The sequence below is a fragment of the Stegastes partitus genome, unplaced genomic scaffold (genome assembly GCF_000690725.1).
Source record: "Stegastes partitus isolate 25-593 unplaced genomic scaffold, Stegastes_partitus-1.0.2 Scaffold1909, whole genome shotgun sequence".
NCBI lineage: Eukaryota > Metazoa > Chordata > Actinopteri > Pomacentridae > Stegastes > Stegastes partitus.
The window spans coordinates 23,333-33,615 of record NW_007579640.1 but is presented as its reverse complement, the minus strand read 5'-3'; the positions used below and the strand labels follow the sequence as shown (position 1 = coordinate 33,615).

The 10,283-nt window shown below is 41.5% G+C and overlaps 1 protein-coding gene across 1 annotated transcript in view; it reads left to right on the top strand.

The window, feature by feature from the left end:
- The window catches only part of LOC103373113 (diacylglycerol kinase zeta-like), a 74,186-nt gene that overhangs the window by 42,993 nt on the left and 20,910 nt on the right, over positions 1 to 10,283 (top strand). Inside the window, exons 12-26 of the mRNA XM_008302928.1 lie at positions 196 to 256; positions 543 to 656; positions 1,719 to 1,859; positions 1,950 to 2,028; positions 3,282 to 3,337; positions 3,431 to 3,493; positions 4,475 to 4,548; positions 4,845 to 4,956; positions 5,955 to 6,154; positions 7,209 to 7,309; positions 7,631 to 7,722; positions 8,490 to 8,559; positions 8,646 to 8,686; positions 8,912 to 9,105; positions 10,061 to 10,150. Of these exons, the coding sequence (XP_008301150.1) occupies positions 196 to 256; positions 543 to 656; positions 1,719 to 1,859; positions 1,950 to 2,028; positions 3,282 to 3,337; positions 3,431 to 3,493; positions 4,475 to 4,548; positions 4,845 to 4,956; positions 5,955 to 6,154; positions 7,209 to 7,309; positions 7,631 to 7,722; positions 8,490 to 8,559; positions 8,646 to 8,686; positions 8,912 to 9,105; positions 10,061 to 10,150 (1,488 nt within the window). The remainder of the gene's footprint in view (positions 1 to 195; positions 257 to 542; positions 657 to 1,718; positions 1,860 to 1,949; positions 2,029 to 3,281; positions 3,338 to 3,430; positions 3,494 to 4,474; positions 4,549 to 4,844; positions 4,957 to 5,954; positions 6,155 to 7,208; positions 7,310 to 7,630; positions 7,723 to 8,489; positions 8,560 to 8,645; positions 8,687 to 8,911; positions 9,106 to 10,060; positions 10,151 to 10,283) is intronic.

Genomic DNA, 10,283 nt, shown 5'->3' with positions numbered 1-10,283 from the left:
AAACAACATAACGTGGAGAAATGGCTCACCTGAGCAGCATTACCATCACTTATGAGTAAAAGCACCCACGAACATGAGATGAGCTTTCAACTGTCTTTTTCTCCCCAAACGTTACCTTCATCCACACACCTTCCAGTCCTCCCTGCTGGTCTTCTTTGGTTCAGAGTTGATCTCCGTCTCTGCTTTGTGTTGCAGGTTGGAGTTGTATGCCAAAGTGCCAAACCTGAGGATTCTGGCCTGTGGAGGAGACGGCACGGTGAGTCAGCAAAAATACTGAAAGACTGCATTTAACATTGATGCTAGATGACAAACAAAACAGGTGAACTTCACTGATAAAACTCCAGTATCTCTACAGCATTTGATTTGTTTTAAACCTTTTATTTTCTTAGTTATTCTATTTCTCAGGTTTTCCTTTTTTATGTGCGTTTTTGGTGAAGCTTGTGTACTTTTATGCATGTAATCCTTTATAATTCAGAACTGTGACACTAACTAAACCATTCATTTTAGGTATTGACATGTTCTGTGTGTCTTTGTTCGTTCAGGTGGGCTGGATCCTGTCGGTTCTGGACCAGTTGAAGCTCCGTCCTCCGCCTCCTGTCGGCATCCTTCCTCTGGGGACCGGCAACGACCTGGCCAGGACCCTCAACTGGGGAGGAGTGAGTTTAGCTGGAGTTCATCTGGAGTTTATCTGGAGTTTAACAAAACTTTGACTGGAGTTTAACAAAGGTTTATCTGGAGTTTAACAAAAAGTTTGGTGGAGTTTTACCAGAATTAGAGTTGAGTTAACTGGAGTTTAAATTTAGCTTATCTTAAGTTTGCTTTGAGTTTGACTGGAGTTAGACAGGAGTTAAACTAGAGACTGATTGAAGTTTAACTGGAATTTGATTGGAGTTTAACTGGAGTTTTTCTGGAGTTTAACTTCAGTGTATCTGGAGTCTAATGTTACTTTGACCATAGCTAAACTAGAATTTAACTGGAGTTTAACTGGAACTTAACTGGAGTCTAACTGGAGTAGGACTGGAGTTTAACTGGAGTTTGACTGGAGTGTAACTGGAGTTTATCTGGAGTTTAACTAAAGTTTTGCTGGAGTTTGAGTTGAGTTAACTGGAGTTTAAATTTTGTTTAACTTAAGTTCGACTTGAGTTTAAGTTGAGTTTGACTGGAGTTTTACAGGAGTCAAGCTAGAGTTTAACTAAAGTTTAACTGGAATTTGACTGAAGTTTAACTGGAGTTTAACAGAAGTTTCCTGGAGTTTAACTTTAGTGTATCTGGAGTTTGGATCTTAGCTGGAGCGTAACTGAAGTTTGGCTTGAGTTTGACTGGAGCTTAACTAAAGTTTAACTGGAGTGAAACTGGAGTTTGATTAGATTGATGAGTGTCTTCACTGTGATTGATGGGGGACGAAGTCTGCAGCCTTTGTTTGGGACAAAAATGCAATCAGAAGTTTATCTGAAGCTAATTTGAAGCTTCAGACAACCCAATAATGAGCGGTGGGCAGTCGACAGTTTGTTCTGTGTAGCTGATCAAATTTGACAGAAACCGTGTCAGCTCTGGCCTTGGAGGAGGAATAACGTGGTGCATTGCTCAGATAATGTAAAAGCAGCTGAAACCTGCTCTGAGGTCCAGACTGTAGTTCAGAACGTCTCAGAGGTATATCAGAAGCAGCGTATCATCACACTGCTCAGCCTGAGACTCCCTCTGTCCTCCTCCTCCGTCAGGGCTACACCGATGAACCCATCACAAAGATCCTCTCACACGTGGAGGACGGAAACGTCGTTCAGCTGGACCGATGGAACCTGAACGTGGAGGCGAATCCAGAGGCCCGAACCGAGGAGAGGGACGAACACCAGACAGACAAGGTCGGTTCAACATCCGCCGTGATAACAGAAGCAGAGCTGCTGCCGACCGCTCAGACACTGTAAACATGTTCTTCTGCTGCTGTCTCTCAGCTTCCAATCGACGTCTTCAACAACTACTTCAGTCTGGGCTTCGACGCTCACGTCACACTGGGCTTCCATGAATCCAGAGGTCAGTAAACTCACACCCACACAGAATTCAACAGAGATACATTTATTTACCTCCATGAAGAACCAAAATATAACAATATATCCCAACTGTACAAGTCTGTACCCGCATACACCACAGTGGCAGCACATCAGTTGCTGTTTTTTTAAAAGCCAACTGGCCATGAGTAAAAACAGACGTCTTTGACTGTACGCAGTCATTATTAGGTCCTATGTGTTATTTATTTACATAATACTGTGGCTGACCAACACTGTTGATAAATAAGATGCAAGAAATTTGTCTCATGAGCGCAAAGAAGTGAAAAACAAGATGCAAAGTGAGACGCAGACTGAGACAAAATTATGACAGTGATGCAAAACAAGACACTAAGCATGTTGCACACAAAGAAACACAAATCGACATGAAAAATGAGATGCAGGATGAGTTCAAAGAGACGCAAAACTGGGATACAAACGAGATGCACAATGTCCACGAAGACGTGGAAAATGAGACTGAAAAGGGGGACACAAAATGAATACAAAGTGATGCAAAACAAGACACAAAACCAGTTGCAAAACGTCAACAAAGACACGCAAAAACGAGAGAAAAACGAGACGCAGAATGATGAGAAAGAGATGCACAATGACAACAAAGAAACAAAAAAAGAGGCACAAACGAGACAAAACATTTCGACAAAAAGGTGCAAAACAAGACAGAAAACAACAAAACTCAAAATGACATTGAAGTGAGGTACAGAATTATGACACTGACCACAGACATAAGACTGAATGAGACGTGAAACCATCAGACACGCCAAAGCGATGACCACAAACGACCACAGAGAGGAACGAAGCGACTCTGTGGTCGGCTAGTTGCTGGTAACAAGCAAAACACCACAAGGAGGCACAAAATGAGATGCATGATGAGACACACAACGACCACAAAGAGGCGCAAAGCAGCCGCACACGACTTCCAGCCACAACAATGAGGTGATGAGCTGTTCTGTCTTTCATGTGTCAAGTGCCGTCCTCACCGTGTTCTTTAATTATCTGTCATGTTGTCTTCGGTGCTGCGGCTCCATTTGCTCTGTCCTTATCTGCCTCCTTATCGGGCCGCAGGGATCAATGAACATGTATCTAATCACATTAAAATCTCATATAAGGAAACTGAGGAACCAAATGACGAATGGAAATGTAAGCAGGGAGGTTGTTGTTCTGTGTTTTCGCCGACTTTAGTGGCTTTAATGCACCGTCCGACTGTTGTTTTTGTGTTTTCAGAGGCGAACCCGGAGAAGTTTAACAGCCGCTTCAGGAATAAGATGTTCTATGCAGGGGTGAGTGTCCTCGTCGCTCTGTTCTGTTCTGTTCTGTTGATCCGTGTTCACCTGAACATGTTGGTGATGTTCCTACATGTGTGTGTGTTTCAGACAGCCTTCTCAGACTTCCTATCAGGCAGCTCCAAAGACCTCGCCAAGCACATCAAAGTGGTGGTGAGTCGCGACCGAAACCGAAAATCGGCATTAAACTTTACCCAGAATGAGGAAGACAGAGCTCCTGAAAAATGGAGGCTTCACAGCTATTTAACTATTTACATGTTTACAACCTCTACAAACTACATTTTTCACTGTGCTCTGTATATCAGCCGTAGGAAGATGTTCCACCATCAGCTGAATGTATCGTCCAACAACCTGCTCCTCTGTTCACTGCTTCTGAGCTGTTTCTGCTGCATTTGTTTTATTTCAGTTATTCTATTTCTAAATTAATAATTTTAACAAAATATCACAATTTTACACTTAGTTATCTTTAACAATAAAATGGATGGACCATCTGAGAATGAAATATCCAAATCTGATTCTTTCTGATATTACAGTTTCTGGTTGATAAAAGGTGTCAATTTGGTGATTTAAAAAAAACAAACAAAAAAAACATCCAATTTGATCCTGAAGCCAGGGTTTTGGGGTTCTGAGGGTTAAAGGTTGCAAACATAATAATATCAGTCTGTGTTATTTTTGCTCCACTGTCTAAGTATTTACTTTTTTGTTATTTGGGATCCAATAAAATAGTTTTGCAAAATATTCTGGCTTAATTTTAAGAGTTTCATACATTTTTGGAGCTGGGAATTTTTAGTATTTTCAGCCTCAGAAAAAACATTTTAACTTGGATCTTCAAAAAGATACTGAACCCTTAAAACGTCTCCAAGTTAACATATTGTTTTTCATACAAAAAGACCACATTCATGACATTTGGTGAGGACACAGACAAAATAGTTTATAGCAGATTCCAGTTATTGAATTGTTCCAGCAGAGGACACACTTTTAATTATCAGCGCACAATTTTCAAACAAGGGTGGTACTGAGGCCCCACAGAGAGTTTATACATATGGATGTGACCATATTACCTTCTAAAGATGTGGTCTTTGGTTGGACATCAGTGGAATTTGAAGCCCTGATCCTGTTTTCCTGCCTCCTCAGTGTGATGGTACAGACCTGACAGCCAAAGTTCAGGACCTGAAGCTGCAGTGTCTGCTCTTCCTCAACATCCCCAGGTATTCATTCGCCCTCTGCACCTTAATACAACTGTATAGAAATACGGAAAGATAGAAAGATAGAAAATACCTGCCTTCCAACACTTACGTAAATGTTAAACTTACTTTTCCTATTAATGTGACTGTTGTAGCTCATTGTAACTTTTAATTTTTTCAAATAGGATGAGCTTCCAGTGTTGATCGTTACATTAATCACTTTAAGTTTGTATTCAGTCTGACGAAGAAAAGGAAACAGAAATCAGCCACCTGGAATGAATGGTCCAGTTTTTTCATTGCGTTTCGTGCTCCTGCTGCAGGTATTGTGCCGGCACCATGCCGTGGGGTCACCCCAGCGAGCATCAGGACTTCGAACCTCAGCGCCACGACGACGGCTGCATCGAGGTCATTGGTTTCACCATGACGTCTCTGGTGAGCTCGTAGCAGCACCACTCCACTAGACCACACACATTGAATGTCCCGATCAGGTTTGGTTTCCACCTGATTCAATCTTAGTCATGTAGTATTAAGTATATGCCTATCCTGAATCTGAAAATGATACAATTTTCTTTGATAATACACACTTTGCATACTGTATATCAGCTGCAGTACCCGATTGTTCCGCCAGGTGGAGCCTCTTACTGTTTAATGCTGTAGCAGCCAGAGTAACCGGTCACTCGGACTAAGGGCAGTTTGTGCTGGTAAGCAAAGAGCCCTGTGGAGGTTTACTTAGCAACGGGCACCATGACAAAGACTTCCGTGATGCTTAATAACTTCCAGCTAGAGCTTTTGCGTTTAAGACAACCTTGGATCAGCTACGACAACATTCTTTTATCCCAGTAGCACATGTAACATGGCCGCCTTTGCAGTCAAAGTTGCGTGTCCATTGACTATAACGGCAATCAACACAGGACAATTACGCACAGTGCTTAGTTTGTATTATCAGTGGCTGGACTATTAAATGGTGATGCTGTTAATTATTGGTTAAAAAAAAATTATACAAACTTTGCTCCCTTTACTCCTGCCCCAAATTGTGCTGCCCCTTTAACAGGACAACTGATGTAAACAAAGGATCGAGTTTAGATTTGCAACCATACGATCAGCTAAAAAATGTCTCGACTGGCCCTGATCCCAATCTTTGAAATCAGGAAGTTCCTACATAAAACCATATTATATAAAATGTTGATATAAATGTCTGAACCTGGAAAACAGGTGGTTCTTTAATACTGTCAACAGATGAATCATTAAACAGGTATTAAATTTTCTGTATATGTATGTGTGTGTGAGTGTTAAATGTCTTAAATTAAACCTGGTGAACCTGCAGAGATCCTGCACACTCATCTGTACTGTAAATGTCACCAAACGGCCCCCTCCCTCAGCTCGGAGCTAAATGACACCACCTGATGCGACCTGTTGTTGTTTGTGTGCAGGCCACACTGCAGGTGGGCGGTCACGGCGAGCGACTCCACCAGTGCAAAGAAGTGACCCTCACCACCTACAAGTCCATCCCCATGCAGGTGGACGGCGAGCCCTGCAAGCTGGCTCCATCCATCATCCACATCAATCTGAGGAACCAGGCCAACATGGTGCAGAAGGCCAAGAGGAGGATCTCCATGCCCCACCTCAACGAGTACGTCCCAGTAAAGTGACAGCAATGACAGCCCTCCATGTGTTTGTCCCAAAGCAACATCCTGATTCAGCTGAAAACGCTTTCATTAAAGATGCACTCATTCGTGAAAGTCTGTTTCCCATCACAGGCAGCAGGGATGTCACAAAACCAGAAATTTAGTAGTTGGTACTATTTAAATTCCATAATTCTCAGTACCAAATTTGCCTAATTAAGCAAGCATTACTCAAAACAAGCTAACATTAGCCTAAACAATATGGCATTTCTCCTATTTTTCATCATTGGGTTAATCTAAACAATCCATGTTCAGATTAATGAGCTAATATTTGTCTAAATGTTAACCTCAGTGTTAACCTAAGTTATCTAACAGTTTAAACTAGCTAATGTAAGCCTGAACAAGACAATGTTGCCTCAACAAGGTAATGTTAGTCTTAACAATGTAAAGTCATCCCAAACATGTTGTTATTCTAAACAGGATAACATTAGTCTAAACAAATAGTGAGAATAAACAAGAAAATCTTAGTTAAAACAAGCTAACATTAGCCTTAACGAGATAGCATTAGTCTAAACCAGGTGACGTCAATATATACAAGCAAATGTTAGCCTAAGTAAGCTAACATTAGTCTAAACAGGCTAACTTTAGCCTGTACAAAATGATGTTACTTTAAACAAGAAAACGTCTAACCAAGCTAATGTTAGCCATTACTTTAGCCGAAACCATCTGATGTTTTCCTGCCATGTGTAGAGCATTGTTCCAACAGATGGCGCTGTCTCAGTTCACCAACAGTAACAGGAACATTTTAGGATTTGTACCTTGTGTTGACATGTTGTTGTGTTGTATTATGTGTGTGAGGCTGCTGCTGCTGCTGCTGCTCAGTTAAACCTTCCTACCATCAGTAAGGTGAACCACAGGGCTCTAGTCTTGGTCCCTTAGGATTTACATTGTAAATGTTCCTCAATGAAAATATTCTTTGCAGATGACACAACGTTATACCTTGAACTGTTCTGCATGTTCAGCTCAGTGTATAAATGAAAATATCTGTGTATTTGTGTGCAGTCAGCAGCCTGTTCCTGAGAAGCTGCAGATCAGGGTGAACAGGATCAGCATGGCAGCATATGAGGCTCTGCATTACGACAAGGACCAGCTGAAGGAGGCCTGTGAGTTTCTGTTATTGAAGAGTTAAACTGGAGTTAATACAATAAAACTTATAGTGTGCATCTTTTGTCTGCATAAATAACCAAATCAGAAAGTGTATCAAGGTGTCATGTTTAATCAGTCATGAATTGTTTGAAATGCTTTTAGGAACGTATGCACAGCCTGAAATCTCACAGTATTCCTCTTTCTCCACACTGTGTAATTACCAGAGCTTCAAAAATAGTATTATTAAACATTAATCTGCATATTAAAGCCTATTTAAACAGTGTTTCAGGTATTTTACTGTCATCGCTTTGGCCCTAATGTATCATCTGTTTCTGCAGCAACGCCGCTGGGAGTCATCACCGTCCCTGGAGACAGCGATCTGGAGACCTGCCGTCTGCTCATTGAGCGACTGCAGGACAACCTGGACCAGGTACAGCACCGGACTGCAACATATTTACATTATATAATAATATATTGATTACCGTTCATAAGAAAGGAAAGGCATTCCCAAAACAACAAAGGCATACCCTACTTAGTAATGGCATAATACCAGAAATTTGGTAGTTGGTACCAATACCATTGGATTTCCGCTATTCTCAATACCAAGTTTGAGGTGTTTCCTCCTTTAAATGTTAACATAATACCTCAAATAACATAGAACCAAACGGTTTTCAAGAGTTTTGGCATTGACTTGGTACCACATTGGTTACCATTTTAACGGAGTGCCACAGGGCTCTATTCACGATCTACTACCAATTACATAAATCTTATATTTCCTTCTGAGAACTTTCGCTCACTTTTACAATTTTATCTACATCTGTGAACTGCAGTTAAAAGATTTAAATGTTTGTCTATGTATTGGCTCTTAGTTTATGAATTACTGCTGTGTTAATGCTACAATGCTCGGTGAACTTTAGTCAGAAACTCACTGCTCTCTCTGAAGCCAAGAGAAAAGCAGTCTTTTTATATTTTGGATTTCACAAATGTGTTTAGTTTTTCTCTTTCTGTAAATCCTTTTGTATTTTACATGCTGTGTTGTTTAGCCTCTTGGCATTACCCATGTGATTTAGAATTTATTAAATTTACCACATTTCCCCCCCAGTGATGTCTTTTTGCTGATTTAAGACGTACTGGAGCAGAACAGTGAGTCCAGCCTGAGGCATTCTAGGTTTTTACATTTAACTCCTGTTTTTTCAGGACTGTGATGAGATGAAAGGAGAGTGTCTGTCTTCACAAAAACTCTCAATGAAGTGGTGTTTCCTCGACTGTAAGTCCAAACTAACTCACCGCTTTTCACCAAACAGTCCAACTCACTCAGAGATCCTGAATCCAAACCTGGTGTTTGTTTTTCAGGTACGACTGCAGATCGTTTCTACAGGATCGACCGAGCTCAGGTATTTCACCAAAACTGTTCCCTTGTTGCTATTTTGAAGGAACACCAAAGCCAGTTTAAAAAAATATAAACAAGGAAGAGCTTTTTTTTCTCGTAGCAGAAGTGCAGCAGTTAGTTTTATGAAGAGAAAAGCTCTACATTAACAGTCTGCCAGGATTAATCCATTATTTTTGGCAGCAGGAGGAACAGACTATCAGTGAACATGTTTCTGTCTTTTTTGTTCCAGGAACACCTGAACTACGTGACGGAGATCTCTCAGGAGGAGCTCTACATCCTGGACCCGGAGCTGGTCGCCAAGGAGACGGTGGGCACCTCCCCCGGCATGCCAGACCTGGTGGACTCGGAGGAGCATCAGGACCAGCAGAGGCAGTTCGCCTTCCCCTGCTCACCAACCTCCCCCACCTCCTCAGCCACACCCAGGTGAGAGGAAGCCGTTAGCATGTTCAGAACCAGAACTCCACCAGAAACACTGGAGGAAACGCTTCAGCTGCAAATGGCAACCAAGAACTGACCGCATTCAGAGCAGGAATAATCCATTAAAAATCATGTGAAGTTGAAGTTACAGCGATTAGTTCATACACAGATATCAGAAGAAAGTGATTCTGACACAATTTTTATAATTTCTTCAGTAATTTTACAAGAAAAAATACATAATATGGTTTTAGCTACAAAATGTAAAGATTTTCATCATCATGGACAATTAGAAAGTTACAAATCTGAGGACTTTTTTATTTCATTTTTTACAGTTTCTGTCCTTTTATTTGTTTGTTTGTCTGTTTTAAGAAAACATGCATTGTAAACTCACTGGAGAGTTTCACTGTTTAGAGATATAAGGGCATTTAAGAAACAGAATTCAGTATTTTTCTTCTCAGTATTGTGACACTCCAGTAACTAATGCTTTTACTGTGACATTCTAGGTGCATTTAGCTTTTAACACATTCTTTTAACTAATACCTAAGTTTCGTCCTTGGGAGTATTCTTGCAGTGTGGTGCTGCTGCTTTACTGAGGTGCTTGATGTGAAAACTTCTCTGAGCTCTGAGCGCCTCCTGCTGGAGAAAACATGTCCTGCAGCAGCTGCCGGTGCAGTTCAGAGGCCGAATGAATGTGAATGAAGCTGCTCTGATAGGGCGGGGGGATCGGGGCTGGAGGTCATTATCTGAAGCCATCAGAAATAAAATGAGCTCCTGCTGCTGTTTGAAGTGCTGTTTCCATGGAGCTGCTCATCTGAACCTGTGCCGGTTCAGATTCTGGGTCACTCAGTCACCTGTCGGGACGATCGCTGCCTCCTCGAAATCAGTAACAAGCCAAAGGATCGATGATTAAAGCTGCATGTGGCACAGGACTAACTGCCTTTCTTTTGCCTTTATGTGTCAGGGCCAGAGAATTTCAGAGGAAGAGGATTTCCAGTGACAGTTCGGTGGCCGATGCTTTGTCCCAGAGCTCCTCGAAGACCACCCTCTGCAGGTAGCATCGCCCACATTTATGCTGATCTCAGAGGAAACTGGACAAAATATTTAAACCCTTTATGTAAAAGTGCTGAAACCACACTGTAAAAGTAACTAACTGCATGCAAAAGTCCTGCAAGTAAATCAGGAAA